Source organism: Daucus carota, chromosome 6 (genome assembly GCF_001625215.2).
Source record: "Daucus carota subsp. sativus chromosome 6, DH1 v3.0, whole genome shotgun sequence".
Classification (NCBI taxonomy): Eukaryota; Viridiplantae; Streptophyta; class Magnoliopsida; order Apiales; family Apiaceae; genus Daucus; species Daucus carota.
The window spans coordinates 33297760-33318729 of record NC_030386.2 but is presented as its reverse complement, the minus strand read 5'-3'; the positions used below and the strand labels follow the sequence as shown (position 1 = coordinate 33318729).

Genomic DNA, 20970 nt, shown 5'->3' with positions numbered 1-20970 from the left:
CATCATATGTAGGAAGAGAACCATAGAGTCTGAAATAAGGTGTTTGATTGGCAATGGATTGTAGAGGCATTCTGTTTATCAGGTAAGTGGCACATAAGATAGAATCCCCCCAAAATTTAAGTGGTAATTTGGCCTGAAGTGATAGTGCCCTAGCAGTTTCTAGCAGATGTCTATGCTTTCGCTCCACAACACCATTTTGTTGTGGAGTGTAAGCACATGATGTTTGCTGGAGAATCCCCTTAGTTTTACAAAGTTGAGCAACTAATCCAGCACTAAGCTCTAAAGCATTGTCAGAACGAATACTTAACACAGTTGTCTTAAACTGATTCTCCACATAAGCCAGAAAATTGATCAGAACATCATATACTTGAGATTTGGATTTAAGCAAATGAACCCAAGTAAAACGCGTAAAATCATCCACAATTGTCAGAAATTGAGTACAACCAGAGTGTGATGGGGTTTTGTATGGCCCCCATATATCTAAGTGCAACAATGCAAAAGGTTTTGTACTCTTGATATAGCTAGAAGGGAAAGATTTCCTTACTTGTCTTGCTGCAGGACAAATTTGACAAACAGTAGTATTTACACAATCTTGAACAGATTTAAGAGGTAGTAACAACTGAAGCTTAGAAAATGGTAGATGTCCCATCCGCAAATGCCAGAGTCTTGTGTCCTCTACATCTTTAGAAACAGCTGTGTGACAGAACTTTGATTGATCCTGATTTTGTGTTGTAATAGTATTCTGGACACAATACAAGCCACCTGATAGTCTACCAAGAAGAATCTGAGGCCTTTTCAGAGAATGGCCCTGAATAAAACATTGATCATCAGAAAAAATTATGTTGCATTTCAAATCAGCACATAATTTGTTAACAGAGATCAGTCTGAACTGAAATTGGGGAACATAAAGAACTTTGTGTAAAGTGAGATCATCATTCACTTTCACTGTCCCTATATGTGTCACTTGAACTTTTGTACCATCAGGAATAGTAATAAAACTATCCTTATCATCAACAATATCATAAGAGATGAAACTATCCAGATTAGGACAGATATGATCAGTAGAGCCACTGTCAAGTATCCATTGATGACTCATACCAGCAAGAAGACAGAAATTACCTGCCAGCATTGCAAGTTTAGGATTGTCATTATCTGAATCTGGCTGAATATTCTGTTGACTTAGCAGCTTGAGCAAGTGATTATACTGCTCCATGCTCACAGTATCATTAGAGTTATCAGGTGCATCATCTGCAGAATCTTGCTGTGCCATAGCAGCAAATCCCTTCCTCTGATGTTGTTGTTGTTGTTTAGCTTGGAATCCAGGTGGATAACCATGGATTTTGAAGCATCTTTCAATGCTATGACCAGGAATCTTACAATGATTGCAAAAGTACTTTTTCTTTGATGGATCTGCTGTGTTTCTTGAACCTGTGCTCTTCTGATAATTGGAATTGAATCTTTGACTTGAATTTTGTGGATTGTATTTCTTGTTGTCTGCATAGAATGCCAAAGATTCAGCTGGAACAGTACTAGTAGAGCCACTAGCAATAGACTTATGCTTTTCTTCCTGAGCAAACAGTCTGTAGACTTGAGATATGTTTGGCAGAGGCTGCATCATCAATACATTGCTTCTCACCAAAGAGAAAGCCTCAGTTAGCCTCATCATAAATTGCAAGATCCTCTGTTCTTGTTGTTTTAGTACCAGCCTTTGAGATAATCCACATGTACACTTGTTACATGTGCAGTAGAGTAGTGGACTAGCATCATTTAGTCCTTCCCACAGAGTTTTCATTTTAGTGAAAAACACTGATACAGAATCAGAACCTTGAGTGAGTTCAAACAATTGCTGCTCAAGAGCGTATACTTGTGAAATTGAAGTACAGCCATATCTGTCTTCCAAATCTTCCCAGAGTTCCCTTGCAGTTGGAAAATATTGAACACTCTTGGCAATTGTTTCATCAAGATTATACAATAACCAAGTAATAACCAGATTGTTACATCGTTCCCAACACTTGTACTCAGCAGTAGTAATATCAGGTACATCAATGGAACCGTCAACAAAACCTAATTTGTTCTTAGTGGATAAAGTGAGAATCATAGATCGTTTCCAGCTATGAAATCCATCTCCATTGAATTTCACAGAAACTAGTTGTAAAGTATGAGCATCAGATGGATGAATATAGTAATGACTAGTAGGATCATTATTTGCCATGGATTTTAGGTCAAGAAATGCAATCGAACAATTTGTCAACAAAAACACAATTCAAGAAATCGAAACTCAGAAATTATCAAGAAACAATCTCGATAATGATCAGAACAGCAAGAAACGTCAATTAGAAGTCTCGATCTATGAAATGACAACACAATCTCAACACAATTCAGTAAAATATCTCTTACTGGAGTGAGAAATGACCTGAGAATCTGAAGAACTAATGAAGAATTCGCGATGAAGATGAATGTAGGATCGAGCGATGCACTTATTACGTAATCGCCATTGCTGGCTCTGATACCATGTTAATTTCTGCTTTTAGAGAGTTATGGAGGAGTAGTGAGAGAGGAGAAGAATGATGAAAGAGAAGAAGTGGTTTCATTTCACTAAACAACAGAGTATATATACAAGCAGAATAGTGGAAAACTAACTAGCTCTAACTAACCTACAACTAATTGACAGCTGGAATATGTACAACTAATTAGCTGTGACATGTAGCTAACTAATACTACCAATATAAGTTGCATATTTATACAAATACAATCATATATCTTTATCTTGTTAATATCTTGTTGTCATTGGGTATATGTAAACAAGGTGTTTGTTTATATTCTTGAAAAAATGACTCTGATTAAATTGAATCCATTGATGCTTCTAGTAATCTAGTGTAAGTTGTGTACTTGTGTGAAGTGTATATTACTATAATTGAGACTTGAGATTAACTTGTCTGCCCATTTATTTGATCCAGGGAAATGGATTCGTCAAAAAACAAAAAGAAAACGAATGCTCCTAATATTGAGATAATACCAGAGAACGCACCATATATGGATGATAGTCATATCACAGTTAGAAGCTTTGCGGATGAATCATTTTCCGACGAAGATGTTGAACAAGAAGAAGTCTCAAAATTATCAACGAAACGTAAAAGGGATGTCCAAGATGTGGCTGCAAATGAAAATAGGAATTCGGAAGAACCTGAAATTGGAAGCGAAAAAGATGGGTCTGTACCGGTGCCGGAAACCAGTGACCAGCCTTTTCAGAAAAAACCTAAGAAGAAGACCTCGGGTGTTTGGGAGTATATGGATACGGTTAATGTTAAAGGTGTCGAAAGATACAAGTGCACGCTCTGTTCTAAACTCTTTCTGAAAAGTAAGACTTCTTCAACTTCCTCAATGAAAAGACATCTTGAAAAATGTGTGAAGGCACACAGTGGTACTCTGCAACCACAACTTCAAGTTCGACGAGGTCTTGGCGATGAGGTACAAGTTTCTGCATTTGTACTAGTAACAAGTGTAGTTAGATGGCTGCAACTCAAAAGGTATGTACATATATATTAAACTCCTGCATTTTAATCTTTTGTTCATACTTCCAATATTAATCTTTTCTTCATACTTCCACTATTGCATAAACTCTTGCAGATGCTCTTTTTTGGTGATTATTTTTGTTGAAAGGAACATTGGAGTGTTGAAAGGAACATTGCAAAGTCCTCTTCTCTGATATGCTGCTACTGGCTCATCAATGGCATCAGTACTTTTTGTATAAATTATCACGACCTAGTTTCTAGAAGTTCAATATGATTGAAATTATTAATGTAATGAAATGAGCCAGTGATGCAAATCATGTAATTTGTGATATGATGTTTTGGAGTCTGGACTGTGGACTAAGGATGTTTATCAACTGTTAGCTATTTCTTATATTGACAGGTTATATATGAATTTATAAAATCTGATACTTGTTTTTACAAACGAGTTCGAGTTCGGGCTCGAGCCGGGTCGAGTCTCGGGTATCGAGTCGAGTTCTATTCGAGCTCGGCACATACTCGGCTCGGCTCGTTTATCAAAACGGGTACAAAAGTGTGCTCGAGCTCGACTCGTTTTACGGGATCGAGCCGGGTCGAGCTTTACAAAACGAGTTCGAGCTCGAGCTGCTCGCGAGCAGCTCGTCTCATATTACAGCCCTAAATAAAACTATGGATTATATTTAAATTTTAATAATATTATAAATGGAATATATTTTTAATAATTTATTTAGTATAATATACACACACATATACATATACATATGCAATCGGGGTCGGGTATTGGGACGGGGAGACACGAATCCCCAGCCCCATACCGAATTTTTTATAAAACTTTTCTTATTCCCCGTCCCACTCTCGAAAAATTCTCCGAATTCTCAATCCGAACAGGACAGGGATCGGCTCGGGATCAGCTCAGAATACCCATCCTAGTCCATAGTTTCATGAGTGTATTCAACTGATATTTTTAAAGATATTTTTTTATTTTCGAAATCTAAGTATATTTAGTTCATATTTTGAAAATGTATTATAATTTTGAGGTATTTAAATAAAATTTTAAATTATAATAACAAATATGATAGTGTTCGATCATGATTTTATATTATATTTAAGAATATGATGATATTCAATTGAGAATTTAAATTCCATTAAAATCTAATAGAGTAATATTTAAAAGTCCATTAATTTTTTTGGAATTTATAAAAAGATAAATTTTATAGAATACTTCGGTATATCTTTTATCTCTTAAAATCTCATCATAATTCATAATTCACGAGACTTTGTAAATTTTACCTTAAATCCGCTACGGACAGCATAAAATCGAAATCCATACACGTGCATTTGAGCGGAGGAAAATGGAAGGAGCTTGGCTATATGGGAGTGTCTTTGTTTGTTTTTGGGCTGTCATGTGCCTCATGGCACAAGCAGAGTACCTGCAATATACAGATCCTAGCCAGCCGATAGAAGTACGAATTACGGATTTGCTAGAGAGGATGACCTTAGAGGAAAAGATAGGACAAATGACACAGATTGAACGCACTGTGGCATCCATTGAGGTCATGCAGAAATATTTTATTGGTAAACTTTGTTTTAATTATTCTCTAAGATGCAGTCTTAATAGCTAATAATAATTTGTATTTGCATGATGTGTGTATGTTGTTTTGGTCTTTGCAGGAAGTGTGTTGAGTAATCCTGGGAGTGTTCCAAGCGAAGAGGCATCTCCAGAAGCCTGGGTAGACATGGTAAATGAATTTCAGTATGGCTCACTGTCAACGCGGCTCGGTATACCTATGATCTATGGAGTTGATGCTGTCCATGGCCATAACAGTGCTTATGGTGCAACAATATTTCCACACAACATAGGTTTAGGAGCAACCAGGCAAGTGGAGGTTCTTGATTCTTTGGTATAATCCTGCTTTTTAGCCCAGAAGAAATTGAGGACTTGTACAACAATTTCTATATTACATCTGATAATGTGGTCTCATATGCAATGTTCTGTTATTCAAGCAGGGAGCCTGAATTGGTGAAAAAGATTGCAGCAGCTACCGCTCTTGAAGTCAGAGCTACAGGGATTCCTTATTCTTTTGCACCTTGTATTGCGGTAATAAATTTTGTGGAAAACATCTCAAAAAGTTTGATATTGTGGTGTAAATATCTCTCCCCCCTATAATTCATAAGAACCAATTGTATTACAGGTCTGCAGAGATCCAAGGTGGGGTCGCTGTTATGAAAGTTTTGGCGAAGATCCCAAATTAGTTCAAGCGATGACAGAAGCCATATCTGGACTACAGGGAGAGGTCCCTGCTGATTCCCCAAAGGGGTACCCTTTCGTTTCTGGACAGTAAGGGCTAGTTCTTTCATTCACCCTTGTTTTGCAAATTCTCAGCTGACAACATTTTATGTCTTTAATGAAAGCTACAACAGATATAGAATCTTTGCAAGGCTTGCAAGTACCATCTACTACCTGAACTAAATTCATCTCTGAATCTCCTGGAAACAATTTATACGCTGCAGGAATAAAATTGCAGGATGTGCTAAGCACTATGTGGGTGATGGTGGAACTTACAACGGTACTAATGAAGGCAATACTCTGATGAGCATAACTGAATTGCTCAACATCCATATGCCAGCCTACTATGATTCCATTAGCAAGGGTGTGGCGACTGTCATGGTCTCTTATTCGAGTTGGAATGGAGTTAAAATGCATGCTAATCGTGCTCTCATTACAAGCTTTTTGAAAAACACTCTAAAATTCAGGGTAAATCCAGTTGTTGTGCATGATTTATGTAATGTGTTTTTTCATTTCTTTTCTGGCGTGCGCCTAAGATTGAATTCTTGAACTTCGGTGATTGAACTACTGCAGGGATACGTCATTTCAGATGAGTCTGGTCTCGACAGCATCACAACTCCACGTCATGCAAATTATACATATTCCATCGAAACTGCAATTAGTGCTGGCATTGATATGGTCATTTTCTATTCATAGCTTTCAGAACTCCTCCAGAAAGTACATAGGAATTCGTAAGCTACAATCTGTTACATGAAATTCGGCCTAATTTCTGGAACAATATTGTAGGTAATGGTACCATATAACTACACAGAATTCATTGATGGTCTATCATTCTTGGTGAAAAACAACTTCATTCCCATGACGCGGATTGATGATGCAGTGGAGAGAATTTTACGGGTAAAGTTTGTCTTGGGTCTTTTTGAGAGACCGTTCGCTGACTATAGCATGGTCAAGTACTTGGGATGTAAGGTCAGTCTCTTAGTTACCAACTTCATACATGGAATACGAGGGACCTGTCTTTTAGATCATGAGTTCTGTTTTGTAATAGGAGCATCGAGAACTAGCAAGGGAGGCTGTGAGAAAATCTCTTGTGCTGTTGAAGAATTCGCAATCTTTGGCACACGGGCCTTTGCTACCACTTCCTAAAAAGGCATCAAAAGTACTTGTGGCAGGAACTCATGCTGACAATATCGGATACCAGTGTGGAGGGTGGACAGTTACTTGGAGAGGTGTTAGCGGCTATATAAAAAATGGTAATATACTGATCTTGCACACAGCTTAGATATTATTTTCTAACTTGTTAATACATTTACAGGGACATCTATTCTATCTGCCATAAAAAATACAGCTGATCCGGAAACTGTGATTGTGTATCGAGAAGAGCCTTTGCCCAGCTTTATCAAATCCAATAAATTCTCGTATGCCATAGTAGTCGTGGGGGAGCACACTTATTCAGAAACGCAGGGAGACAGCAGGAATTTAACAATTTCAGATCCTGGCCCAAGCATTATCAATAATGTTTGTGGCTACATAAAATGTGTGGTCGTCCGGTAATTATTGAGCCATATTTGTCGAAAATCGACTCTCTGGTAGCAGCTTGGCTTCCTGGATCAGAAGGACAAGGCGTGGCGGATGTTTTGTTCGGTGACTATGACTTCACAGGAAAGCTTCCGGTTACCTGGCTTCGGAATGTTGATCAACTTCCAATGAATTACGGGGATGGAAACTATGATCCACTTTATCCATATGGCCTACAAAGCACATGATGAGATGTGATATCAATAAGCTGGTATGCAGCAGCTGAAGTCTCAGCAAAGCAATAAGCTGCATTGATGCGGCATCTTTAGAGCAATTCTGACCCAATTTAATACCACATCGCTATCATAGTATATTTGCGGTGTAAAATCAATTTCAATGCAACACTAAAATGATACTCCCTCCATCCTCTTTTACATGTTTATTTTGATTTTTGACCAGTTGACTATATTTTGATTGAAATTTACATGTATCAGATGATTGAGAAAAATAATGAAAATTATACCATTAGAAAGTATATTTAATCTATTTTAATATGCAACTTTCTGATTTTAGAAATAATGAATAGATAATCTGTAATGTTTAGTCAAAAATTGGTCAGTTTGACTCCTCGAAAAGCGCAAAATGGACATGTAAAAAGGGACGGAGGGAGTATACAACTTATCTTGCACGGATAGTGTGACGTTTTGGTGTCTTTCATGATTCCAGTAATGTCTTTGTTTTTGTTAATAAAACAAATTTATTTTTTTTATTTCATAGAAAGATTCTAAATTATAGTTTTATATTCTTACTGAATTATCTATTTCGTTATCGGCTAAATCATCTCTTCGGGATAATCAAAATACATCACATAATTATTATTTTGAGAACCTTAAATTTCATTTTCAGATGTTTGAGTTTGAATTTGGGATGTGGTACTTTATATTAAATTCAAGAAATGAATTAAAATATTATTGAAATTAGTCATTTACTCTTATTTTTTTTGGATGAAAGCTACTTCAATTGTATAAGTTTGTTTTTCATTACTCGACATGCATTTCAAAACTCTTATAAAATATAGTTCTATAATTTATTTTTAAATTTTTTTTATAAATATATGATTATTATATTTTTATACAAGAAAAAAAATCTTAAAAACAAATTACAGAATTATTTTTTATTGAAACGTTAAGATCCGTGCGTGTCCTATTGGTTAGGACGGAATGCCGCCTCCCGTCCCCTATGTATACTGTATTGGTCGGGACAGAGTTGTGTACCAATAATAATTAAGTAATAAATTATTTTATATATAATATATAATAAATGATAAATGATATAATACTATATAAGTGGTTCGGTTTTAGGTATAAAACTGTAGCCGTCGGTTCGATTGAGCTACAATTTTTTCGATTTCTGTCGATTTCGATTTTATTCGATATAAGTTTTCAATTTTTCGGCTTGGTTTCGGGTTTTTTCTCACCCCTATGTAACATTGCTCTGGAGAGCATGTTGAAATTAGAAAGGAGGGTGATTTGATTTCCACTCATATTGCGGGGCCTGACTTGTACTGTAAGAGTTACATGTCCAAAGAGTAAATAAAAATTAAATATTATTCTTTATATGTGTTTTTAAATAATTTTTCAGATATTTAGTGATTATTAAATATAAAATTTATTAATATAATAATAAATAATTTTTGAATTATCATCTAATTTGTTTCAATAAAAGTTCATTAATTTATATTTCATTTATTATTTAATTAGATTTATACCTATATAACATCTTGTCGGAGAAGTTAAAAATATATATTAATAAATAAATAAGGTGATCAAGAAGTAATATATTACAAATTAAAACATTATTATTTGATGATCAATTATAACATATGTGCTCTATTGACTATTGATTAACTTGCTAATACAACATATACAGTATATAGCACCCAGCGAAGATAAATACAAGATGATTCCATTTATATATTTTAAACTAAATATATGAGAATAAATTGAATCAACATAACACCGGTCGAGATTCAAGCAACACGAAGGCACGACTCAAGGAAAACATAACAGTGAAGCACGGGGTTACAAAAGCAGCCATGCCATGTGTGATAGTAATTGCGTCTCTTCTAAGGAATATACCTCTACATCTATATATACGACTTTGTTAGAGCTGGAGCATCTACACAGTATCCGGGGTCCGGGGCCTCCGGGCGAGGTAACCACAGTAGCCGGCGGCGATCAAAATAATTTAGTTTTTAAAATTTGAGAATTTTCACCATTACAATAATAATTTGTATGTATAACTATTATTATTTTATATAAAATTTGAAATTTATTAATAAAATGATAATGTAGAAAATGTAGAAAAAAGTGAGCAAAAATTATAAGTTAATATTTAATCATTAAAATGTTTATAAGAAATGAAAAATAAATCCTAAAAATTTAGGAAATGACAAAAACATAGTCTTAAAGTAGATTTTAAAATGTAAGAAAATGACTAGAACTCTAACTTAGATGATTTTTATATATTAATTTAAAATTATAATTTAAAATATCATATAACTAATTTATTATAAATTATAAATTTCTTGATTAAATAAAATTTAAAATTTAGTGATACTAATCTGTGTGCAGACATGCTTACCTCGCCCGAGATTTGCCATAGATCATAATTGCTGCCGGCTGGCCACGTGATATCGGGGATTCTGGACTACCGAGGTCAGCACAGCACGTTTGGTATATTAAAATAAATTTAAATGATTTATGATTAGTCGTAACTTATTCTCAGTTACAACGACAATAATTAAGAAATTATTTATTTTAATATTAAAATTAACTTTTCTAAATAAAAGTTATAAATTAAAAAGTTATGGAAAAAAATACATCTTACACCAATAAATATATTTCAATCTCCCAGCAGCGCTTGATAATATATCAAATATATACATATATTTAGATATAGTACAAAAAAATGTTTGATATAGTTGTTTCTCAAAAACAGATAAAATAGTTCATTGTTATTAATATGTTTCCTCATTTTTTTTATACGAGTTGCTTGATAATTTGACACATACATTTTAATTTTTTAATCCAAAAAGTTGAAATTACTTTTTCAAAATTTATTTAATAAAAAAAATTAAATATATATTTTCACTCCACAAAAGAATATTTTTAAACAATATTTCTTATTTAAAAATTCATGACACAAAATTAAATTTACTATCCAGAGAAGGGAGGGCTATGCAACAGCAATACAATACAAGAGATAACTTCTCTATTTATTTTTAAAACCAGATAAGCTTAGCTAATGGCCGCTGATCTGCTAATGAATTGAAATAATTGAATACAGACACCCTTGCTGATCTACTAATATTTTATATCACTGTACAGTTTAAAAGAAAGAAAAACTTCTTGTTATAAAGGAACATTTTTTTTCAACCCAATGTGACTATAAATACCAATGCTTTCTGTCCATACAAAGACACACAATCTGTAACTCAGTCCACTACACAAATCTAGTAAGTAAAGTTTTTAGAATGTTCATGTTTCAGCTTCTTAATCCTCTCATGTCTTTATAGTTGATGTCTATTTTGGTCTCTAGAATGTTTATTTAATATTGCAAACTCTTATTGATATTGTACTAAGTAAACATTGATTGGTTACAGAGATATGGCAAAATGCTATGCACTGTTTACTGGGATCCTGCTTCTTTGTTTATCCGCTGCTGCAATGGCCACAACAGAATACATGAAGTATAAAGATCCAAAACTAGCTATAAATGTTCGTATAAAAGATCTTATGAGCAGGATGACTTTGGAGGAAAAGATTGGACAAATGGTGCAGATTGATCGAACCAAGGCCTCAAATAAGGTCTTGAAGAAGTACCTTATTGGTAAGAGCTTATAATTTCTTAATTTTCTATGCTATTTAGTATAAGTGTGATCATGGTTTTTACTTGCGGTTTTGATCAGGGAGTGTGTTGAGCGGTGGAGGAAGTGTTCCGGCTAAAAGGGCATCTGCAGAAACATGGGTTGATATGGTAAATGATTTCCAGAAGGGTTCGTTGTCAACTCGGCTTGGGATACCGATGATTTATGGGATTGATGCCGTTCATGGGCACAACAATGTGTATGGTGCAACTGTTTTTCCTCACAATGTTGGCCTTGGATGTACCAGGCAAGTTGGTTTTCATTATTCTTATTTAATTTATTTTTTTTGTATTTGTAACCACTTCAGCTATAATATGAATATATGAATAATGAACATGAAGTGTAGGATACTTTTATTGTGAATGAGTCACTTTGACACACTCTTCAATCAATATCTGCCAGCTTACATATATTAATTGCTTCTAGTCTGTGCAATTTTATTATATACAGTATTTGAATAATTTATCTACTGGTGAGCAGGGACCCGGCTCTGGTGAAGAAGATAGGAGCAGCAACTGCTCTTGAAGTTAGAGCCACTGGCATTCCATATGTTTTTGCCCCTTGTATTGCAGTAAGTATTTGAGTTGGTGGTAATTCTTTTGTTGGACCAAGTTAGCTGGTGCGAATTATAAAAGTTTTTTGTGACGCGATGATCAGGTTTGTAGAGATCCAAGATGGGGTCGATGTTTTGAAAGCTATAGTGAAGATCATACCATTGTGCAAGCAATGACTGAGATCATACCAGGATTACAGGGAGACATCCCTGCTAATTCTCGCAAAGGTGTTCCCTTTGTCGGTGGAAAGTGAGTAACTAAAAACAAGCATTACCATTTTCTTCTATTGATATGTGTGTGCAACTTGATAAACACCCTATGCAACTTGTTCTTTGCAATTGTAGCATTTTGTAAGAATAAGATAAGAACTTATTTCTTGGTGAAAGATAAGTATGTACTAGTATCACTCTGGTTACTGCAAACAGGAGTAACAATACTTTTCGTGCTCAGTCGGGACCTTATCTCTTCGATTAGTGTAGAACAACTTGTGCTAGTTTAGTGTTTTGTTGGGACCTCACCTTTATTTATACAGAACATGTGCAAATTTTAGTGTTTGTTGGGGAAGCTTGTCGTGTAGACCATGCTTTAGTCCTTACCCACCCGTCAAAGAAATAAACTAAAACAATGTCCACAAGAAACAAAAAAGATAGAAGCAGAGACCCTCATCAAGATTCAGGCTGCAAATTTTGTTTCTGACATCAATGATAAAATTTATAAGATATGTGCCTATAACTGATAAAAAAAATTATCAGCAAGAGAAGACTGCAACATGGCTACATTTTGTATCCGAGTTTCAGATACTTCTGTATTATGTCAAATTAAGTCAGTTCTTAATAATAGATTTGTTTTATTTCTTTTTTTGTCTGCAGGCAGAAGGTTGCAGCATGTGCGAAACACTACCTGGGAGATGGTGGAACAAACAAAGGTATAAATGAAAACAACACCATTATAAGCGCCAATGGATTGTTCAGCATCCATATGCCAGCTTACTATAACTCGGTCATAAAGGGTGTGGCAACTGTCATGATCTCCTACTCGAGCTGGAATGGCGTTAAAATGCACTCTAACCGTCAACTTATTACTGGATTTTTGAAAAACAGACTGAAATTCAGAGTAAGTGGATGAATCTAACAAAAAATCATGTTGGATATTTATCAAACCTAACGAAGAAACTGCATTAAGTGTTGAATCTTCGACAATTACTGCAGGGGTTCGTCATCTCAGATTGGCAGGGCATTGACAGGATGACTACCCCAGAACATGCCAACTACACATGGTCTATTATAACTGGAGTGAATGCTGGCATTGATATGGTAAGTTAATAAGATTTTATTTTATTCAACCTTTAATGAAAAGAGCCCCTCTTGAATATGAAAATCAATTACAACTTCTAATACTACTCTCACCTTGCTGCAGATCATGGTACCATACAACTATACAGAATTCATTGATGGCATAATTCCTTTGGTGAAGGGCAAGTTCATTTCCATGACCAGAATTGATGATGCTGTGAGGAGAATTTTACGAGTTAAATTTGGTATGGGTCTATTTGAGAATCCTTTGGCAGATTATAGCATGGCCAAGTACCTAGGCAAAAAAGTAAGTCCACCATATTTACAATTTATCAACAGTTTATGTACAAAAGTGGAATGATAAATATTCATCTGCTAACTAATCTTAGTGGTACCTATTATCAGGAGCATCGCGAACTTGCAAGAGAAGCAGTAAGAAAATCTCTAGTGCTGTTAAAGAATGGTAAATATGCCGACAAGCCATTGCTACCCCTTTCCAAGAAAGCGCCAAAAATACTTGTAGTTGGAAGCCATGCAGACAATATTGGTAATCAATGTGGCGGGTGGACAATCGTGTGGCAAGGAAAAAGTGGCAACATTACAACTGGTAAATTGTTCTTTTGATCATATATCTCAGGGAAGAATATAATGCCAGAAAGAATACTTCGATCTCATAATACCTTAGATTCCTTAATCACTTTTGCAATTGTTAATAGATATATGATAACAATATTTTTGTACAGGAGGTACAACAATCCTATCTGCCATAAAGAAAACTGTTGCACCTGAGACGAAAGTTGTGTATCGAGAGAACCCTGATGCTAAGTTTGTCAAGAACAACAAATTCTCTTACGCCATAGTTGTTGTGGGTGAGCCTCCATATGCTGAGACCTTTGGAGATAGCTTGAGCTTGACAATTCCTGAAACTGGCATCAACACAATCAAGAACGTTTGTGGTGCCATTAAATGTGTTGTTGTCCTAATTAGTGGACGACCTGTTGTTATTGAACCATACATTTCACAAATTGATGCACTGGTAGCTGCATGGCTTCCTGGATCTGAAGGCCAAGGTGTTGCGGATGTTCTGTTCGGTGACTATGGATTCACAGGGAAGCTAGCGCGTACTTGGTTCAAAAATGTCGATCAACTTCCAATGAATGTAGGGGATTCACACTATGATCCTCTATTCCCGTTTGGCTTTGGCCTTACAACCAAACCGTAACCTGTTAAGGCCAATTAGAAGAGTACCTACATTGATTTACATGTACTAAAGTCTAAAAACATGAACTCTTTCGTCTGAGATTTTGCATTAGTTGAGTTGCAAATGTAATGCCTTAACTATGAGAGTGTTAAACATCTTAATGGGAATAATATGAAAGTTTTGTTTATCTCTGTTATTAACAGATGCGCATTACATACATGTTATCCCTCCTCCGGAGTCTCAAACAGTGAAATGTATGTCACCGAACTTAATGATTAAAATTTGTCAGTGATCGATTTGATACATTCAAACGAGATAAATGAGCTCCCAAATTGAATAACAACAGCTCTAACAAGCAGAGGTTCCCAACAAAATAATGCGGTAAATATAATGAACAGTCTTTTAAGACACTTCTGAACTATAGGATTTCAAATTCTAATTCACATATAATCGAAGATATAAAATTTGATAGAAGACCTGCTCGTTTATCTGCAACAGCCTTCTATACATACACTGATAATTTGTTTTACTCCATCCATCCCGCCACATTTAAACCGGAATCTATACCAAGTACTTAACTACTAAAACAATTAGGGGCCGTTTGGTTAGGGGTAGTTAGGAAAGGGAAAAGGAAACACGAAGTCTGATTCCCTTAGTTGGTGTTTGTTTTGCAAAAAGTATCATTCCCTTTCCTTCTTTTTAGTTTTAAGTTTACCCAAAATCCTCCATACCCCATTACCCACCACCCACCAGGTATTTCCTTTCCCTTTGATTATTTCTTTTCATTTTCATTTATAATTTATTTCGGGATTCATTAAAACTATAACTAATATGTAAAATATATTAAAAAAACAAAAATACATTTTAATATAGTATTTAGATATTAAAATTTTTTTTGATATAATTTATAAGTCAAGCTATCTAAAACATTAATGACATTTTTAAATAATAAATTGTATAAAAATATGAAAAATATAAATAAACTATATTATTATAAACATAAATATATTTGAGTCTTTTGATATTATTTAATTTCTTAAAAATCAAATATAAAGATAATCATATAATTTTTCATTCCGTTTCCGGATCAAAACCAAACGCGTAGTACAATTCAGCACCATTCCTTTCCTTTCTCTTCGTTTCCCTTTCTAAATTCCTTTCCGTTTCCATCAGTCAAACCAAACGGCCCCTTAGTGTAAACGACTAAGTGGTGGCGGTTATTTTTCAAATTTTACAAGATATTGGCTGTACTTTAAAAACTACATAATGATAGCCGGAGTTTACTTCCGCCTTTTAATAGGGTGGTGACTGTGAACCTCCGTTAATTTTCATCCGTTACATCAAAAAAAATAAAAGAGCAAATGACAAAGTGGTGGGTGTAGTTTTTCAAATTTTACAAAATGTTGGCTGGATTTCCACCACCTTGTGGTTTGCCCTTTTACTTTTTTGAGTTAACAAATGAAAATTAATGGAGGTTCACGGCCGCCATCTTATTAGAAGGCGGAAGTAAACTCCGACCACCATTATGTAGTTTTTGAAGTCCATAAAATTTGAAAAACTATAACCACCACTCTGTCTTTTACTCAAACAATTATGCTCATTAACTATACATAACCAGAAAAAATTAATAAACCCTAATTGTAGTTCTTCTAAGCCACAACTCATACATAACCATGTAAAAAGCATCATAATTCACAGCAAATGTATGCCACTGAAAATGATTCCGCACTTCCATCACATTCTTCTGCAACTTTACATACTCTTCAAATTCAATCTCCTTCAGTATCTTCTTCAACTCTGGTATATCTGCAGTCGAAACAACGACAGAAAAGCTCTTCCAATTCAATGTATCAGCAAAGGGAAGATCATAATGATCTGCTAATATCACGGGAACACAGCCATAATACAGAGCATCACCTATACGAGCCGTGTTCACTTCAAAACCTTTAGCATGGATACAGAATTTGCTTCCAAGAAGTGATTCATGGTATGGTGTTTTCAACCTGTTTTGATGAACCGAAATTTCTGAGTCATTTTTCCAAAGACCAACAAGACTCTCGCGCACTCGAGAGTTCATAGCTCCAGCATAAAATGCAAGCGTTTTCCTGTAAGTTCAAAATCATACAGATAAATCTTCATTATTAATTACTAGTACAATAAAGCCTCGCTAAATAAATATTCGATAAAATAAATTACCTGTCCTGCTTCATGCATGGCATGCATAAAAATATCGTTTAAATGCAAACTAAGTTAGCCTAGAAACTAAAAAACTAATTATAATTCGGGTCTTAATGTCACATTTTATGGTTATATGGTACCTTTTAGAGGGTGGTTGATTAGGAGGGTCTCCTTGTCTAGGCCATATCTGAGGCACTGATGCATCTTTATGAGGAACATACCCTTGCAAAAAGTAATTAGAGGAACAAACAAGCTGAATGGCATTGCCTCTCACTTCCACAGCTTTCTCCATCGCCATCTTTCCAATGGAATGACAAGCAACATAGAAATGATCAGCTCCCCCGCTCCGATTCCAGTACGGATACTCATGACTAATTTCATAAATATAATCTCGAATAAAATCTTGAATGCCACCAACGCCAACTCTTTTATCATGTCTCAGACTTGCAATGGAAAATGGTAGGAAAAACAAGTCTGCTTCAGATGGGTCATTGGTAATAAAATGGCTCGTCATAAGAGCTTTTTTGAAGTAACTTTCGCTCGCGTAGTTGCCACCCGGTTCAAATTTGTATGGCAAGAGTACATTTGCAAATGGATGGTTGGGCTTGTGGGGGTACACAAATATTTTTAAACTCGAATTCATTTCTTTGTAGTCCTCTAGAAATAAATTTCTGTCATGAAATATATCCTCCTCAATTTTCAATTCTTCACCTGTATAAATTACGAGATTTATCAGTAAGGCCAAAATTAATACATATAATAAAAATAAATGATACTACTACTAAAACAGAAATACTGTAGTAGCTACATGCAAGGGGAAGTCGTGCAAGAAAGTACCTTTGAAATTAAGAAAAGGTGCACACGATCTATACTTTAAAATTCTTATATTAATGTAACTGAATATGTTTTTACGGGGATTTCTCCGACTCGAGACGTAGTATATTAATTTGTTACAAATATATTATATCTTGGATCTCGCAAACTACAACTCCCTCCGGCTGCTAAAATTAGATCCTGATCCACCCGGCTGCTATTTGCAGTTAGTGTTTTCTGGCCGCCCATTGGGTGTATAAATAATACTTATTAATTTTTTAGAATAAAATATTGTATTACTGAATTTTAGTCTTTTAAAATTTAACATTTCAATCATATAGAGTAATACAGTTGGCCATTAATTTAATCTGACTTTCAGTCACTGAATTTTTTTTAGAAATTGATAAGTTCTGGTATTGTTTAAAATTATTCGTATCAAGGGTCAACAATGTTAATCAAACTCTTGTTACGTTATACACGTTAAGTGAAAGGAAGACCTTTTCATTCTTTTGACTCCATGCTAAACGATATTTATGTACAACTGAACTCAGAAAGAAATCAATAATCGAGTTAAAATATCAAACAAATGAATATTCATTACATGATGCGGTTGGCTACCTTATGTCAAAATTTATTCGGCTCAAAACTAAAATCAAAACTAATGGGTCTGTTTGGGAAGGAGGAGCAGAAGCTGCTTCTGGCTTCTGTTTTTCTTGACCCGTTTGTGTAAAGAAGCAGAAGCATTTTTAAGAAGCTGAAAATCCTAACTTCTTTCTCACAGCTTTTGCTTTTCCAAACACTTTATTAACTTATTTACTTCTCACTTCTGCTCCACTTCTCTAGTTTAAGCCAGAAGTCACTTCTTTTAAACTTGCCCAAACGGCCCCTGTATCTCTCTCGTTGTCGTATTTAAGAGAAGTTTGTGGGCTATGCTCTTTTAATCGATCGAAGGACGTGGCCCTCGTGTAAATTTAATTATACATAAGAAACTTCTTCTGTCTACTGTGTGCATATTCTGAAGTCGTGTTTGTAATGCTAAGCTTCATGCCTTCTCATGTGAGGAGTAATAATTAACTAATCTATGATTTTATCTTTTGCATAGGTGATCACCACAGAAACGACTGTATATATATAAGTTCAGCTCAATAACGTTGAAGAATGAGCATTTTGACAATGACATACCAGGGAGCGTTCTCAGGATTATTATTGATATTTTTTAATTTTTATTATTATTATTATTATTATTATTATTATTATTATTATTATTTATTTAAATATTATCATTATTATTATTATTATCAAAAATAAATAATCTGTTAACTATAATTAGTTAGGGTTTTACATGATTGTTTGACATATTAGACTATCGAGATAATTACTAGCTAACTACTTCAGTAATCTTGACAATTTTTAATAACGGGAATTATAATGAAAATTTATATAGATTATTTGTGCAATTTTTCATGACAATTCGGTCATTAAAAGTTATCAAGATTATTAAAGTAGTTACCTAGTAGTTATCTCATTAGTCAATGGGTCCAACAATCATGTAAATTAAATCTAAGAACAATGAAGATATTTTGATCATTTTGCATGGGAGATAAATGATAAGTAAGCTAACAAGAAAAATACATATTATAAACACAAACCCCGCAAAATTTATAGTCTTTGTAATTATAAAAACAACTCAACTTTAGCGAACTTTAATATGAAGCAACGATACCCTCAGAAACCGAGTTTAACTAGAAACTTGTGTAATTCAAAGGTGGTCATCTTATATCTTCAGCATGCAACTTAATATATACACATATAATAATTGAAATAATATAAGCAATACTTTTGTACAAAATTTTTGTAAACTATATAATTAATATAAATTGTTGAGTTAACGAAATACTTGTAAATACACCTAGCTAGCTAGCAAATTTCAAGTTGGATAAAAGGCAATACCTTTTGTGATCTCTTGGTCAACTCTCCTGAAACGTTGAGTATAAATGTCATCGGAGCTCTCGTTTCTTTCTGTGGAAGCAATAATCTCAGGTTCAGGTCGAGGTATCAACAATGGTTCCGAAGTATTAAAATGCAAAATTTCGATTTCGTCGCGTTGATCGATCTGAACAACGTATTTTCTCGAAGAATTCGCGGCAAGCGAAGTGATGTTGTTGAAAGAGCTACTAAGTTTCGGGGTGATGTAAAAATGAGTATGGTGAGGATAATCCCGAACAACCAGCTTCATAGTTGAAGAGACATGGAAGAAAATGAAGAAATATATGCCGAGAAGAAAGCCTGTGGGTATCCAAAATAGTCCTTTTAATTCACTCAGATTACGACGAGATGAAGGAAATGAAGTTATAGATAATAATGAACGAGCCATGATCGACATAGAAGAAAATAAATATATTTTTTTCGATTTATAGGCTCGGCAGTGATGATATAAATATGGAGTTTTGGTGAGCTATAGGGGAAGAAGAAAGATATACGAAAGTTTTCATGACGGCCATCGATCTTAATCAAGGAGGGAGAATTAGAACTAAATGTATAGTTAGTTATGTATGTGTATATATGATGAGTGTTATCTCAACTCTAAAGTTATCTCATTTATTAATTTTTTTAATCATCATTTTTTGTATCGCAAGTGATTTAGTATAAATAACAAAAAACAAGTTTCTTGCTTTTGACTTGAACAATGGTATGGCCTCCAGTATTATTGAGTACATAAGATTCTAATGATTAGTTTTATTTTCTTATAATTACTGATATATAATCTTTTGCAATGACAAAAATTGTATTAATTAAATAAAATATAAATGATTTTATATGCTTTAACATGAGCAAAAAGTATTTACATATAAGATTTATATGTAAATAATTTCATATATTATTATTACCTATATCAGATGGAAACATAAAATATTCATTTAGGATACATATACTTTAAAGTTTAAACTAGTTACCAGCTCAATTATTAGAACTTTGAACTTTCGAAGATTCTAACCACATGTATCCATAAAGTTTAATACTCCATAAGATTCTCTTAATTTATTTTATAAATAATTTATAAATCAATATTAAGTTTGTATGCAGTGAATAATGGCAAGCCAAGTACCACCGCAGATGGGACCTTACTTTTGTACACGAATGGTCAAACTATAACTATGTGGCTATCTAGCTGTATAATCAGGACGCCAGAAAAGTTGTTATACGCAACCAAATTAAATACTTTTATTATAATTTATATAATATTCAAAAATTATTTACTCAGCTGGTTGGTAAAGCATCGAAACTTCCATTGTAAAATGGCAAGGCTGTTATGCTGCCTGCATCACTCAGTGTATTATATTCCGAGAACTCTAACAGTATGATAGATTGATTGATCATTCATTTATTAAATTATGTTTATATTCTTCGTCCGTTTTGACTACCGAATTTTAGTATCTACCAACATTTGTGTCTGTTCAAAAGCTGAATTGTCATTATAATCCGAGGCTCCTATGGTAATGTTTTTCTGATCGAATTGAATTAATCATAATTTGTATTTATATTTCATAAAAAAAAACAGATGAATTTGATTGTTCTAAATTTAATCATTAACGGTCAAAATTAACATCAAATTTGTATAATGACTTGTCAAATTCAAAATGAATTCTATAATGACAGGTTAAAAAAATACATATATTACGAAGTTTTAAA

General features: G+C 34.1%; 4 protein-coding genes across 4 annotated transcripts; 3 read left to right on the top strand and 1 right to left on the bottom strand.

The window, feature by feature from the left end:
• The first annotated feature begins 2788 nt into the window (after positions 1 to 2788).
• LOC108226828 (uncharacterized) lies at positions 2789 to 4171 on the top strand. The gene is made up of 2 exons (XM_064080497.1): positions 2789 to 3527; positions 3628 to 4171. The coding sequence occupies exons 1-2, from the start codon at positions 2962 to 2964 to the stop codon at positions 3704 to 3706; spliced, it is 645 nt and encodes a 214-aa protein (XP_063936567.1). The 5' UTR covers positions 2789 to 2961; the 3' UTR covers positions 3707 to 4171.
• A 698-nt stretch (positions 4172 to 4869) lies between these two features.
• Positions 4870 to 7754, top strand: LOC108226565 (uncharacterized). Its single transcript, XM_064079949.1, is given in 10 exon segments — positions 4870 to 5084; positions 5181 to 5389; positions 5521 to 5607; positions 5702 to 5847; positions 6021 to 6264; positions 6370 to 6474; positions 6583 to 6765; positions 6845 to 7049; positions 7112 to 7333; positions 7336 to 7754. Coding segments are annotated over 10 exon segments (1800 nt in total). The 5' UTR covers positions 4870 to 4912; the 3' UTR covers positions 7563 to 7754.
• Positions 7755 to 10702: 2948 nt separating this feature from the next.
• Positions 10703 to 14476, top strand: LOC108193063 (uncharacterized). Its single transcript, XM_017359636.2, has 10 exons — positions 10703 to 10831; positions 10979 to 11205; positions 11285 to 11489; positions 11723 to 11813; positions 11900 to 12045; positions 12666 to 12909; positions 13005 to 13109; positions 13213 to 13395; positions 13494 to 13695; positions 13832 to 14476. The coding sequence occupies exons 2-10, from the start codon at positions 10983 to 10985 to the stop codon at positions 14308 to 14310; spliced, it is 1878 nt and encodes a 625-aa protein (XP_017215125.1). The 5' UTR covers positions 10703 to 10831; positions 10979 to 10982; the 3' UTR covers positions 14311 to 14476.
• A 1362-nt stretch (positions 14477 to 15838) lies between these two features.
• Positions 15839 to 19851, bottom strand: LOC108225172 (probable glycosyltransferase At5g11130). The gene is made up of 3 exons (XM_017399989.2): positions 19231 to 19851; positions 16608 to 17178; positions 15839 to 16394 (listed from the first exon to the last, which is right to left on the bottom strand). The coding sequence occupies exons 1-3, from the start codon at positions 19661 to 19663 to the stop codon at positions 15914 to 15916; spliced, it is 1485 nt and encodes a 494-aa protein (XP_017255478.1). The 5' UTR covers positions 19664 to 19851; the 3' UTR covers positions 15839 to 15913.
• Between the last annotated feature and the right edge of the window lie 1119 nt (positions 19852 to 20970).

Coding starts and splice junctions, on each gene's coding strand:
- LOC108226828 (XM_064080497.1), top strand. CDS start 2,962: ATGGATTCGTCAAAAAACAAAAAGAAAACGAATGCTCCTAATATTGAG. Junction 3,528..3,627: donor AGATGGCTGCAACTCAAAAG/GTATGTACATAT, acceptor AAACTCTTGCAG/ATGCTCTTTTTTGGTGATTA.
- LOC108193063 (XM_017359636.2), top strand. CDS start 10,983: ATGGCAAAATGCTATGCACTGTTTACTGGGATCCTGCTTCTTTGTTTA. Junction 11,490..11,722: donor GTTGGCCTTGGATGTACCAG/GCAAGTTGGTTT, acceptor ACTGGTGAGCAG/GGACCCGGCTCTGGTGAAGA. Junction 11,814..11,899: donor TTTTTGCCCCTTGTATTGCA/GTAAGTATTTGA, acceptor CGCGATGATCAG/GTTTGTAGAGATCCAAGATG.
- LOC108225172 (XM_017399989.2), bottom strand. CDS start 19,663: ATGTCGATCATGGCTCGTTCATTATTATCTATAACTTCATTTCCTTCA. Junction 17,179..19,230: donor TGACCAAGAGATCACAAAAG/GTATTGCCTTTT, acceptor TAATTTATACAG/GTGAAGAATTGAAAATTGAG. Junction 16,395..16,607: donor AATCAACCACCCTCTAAAAG/GTACCATATAAC, acceptor TTGAACTTACAG/GAAAACGCTTGCATTTTATG.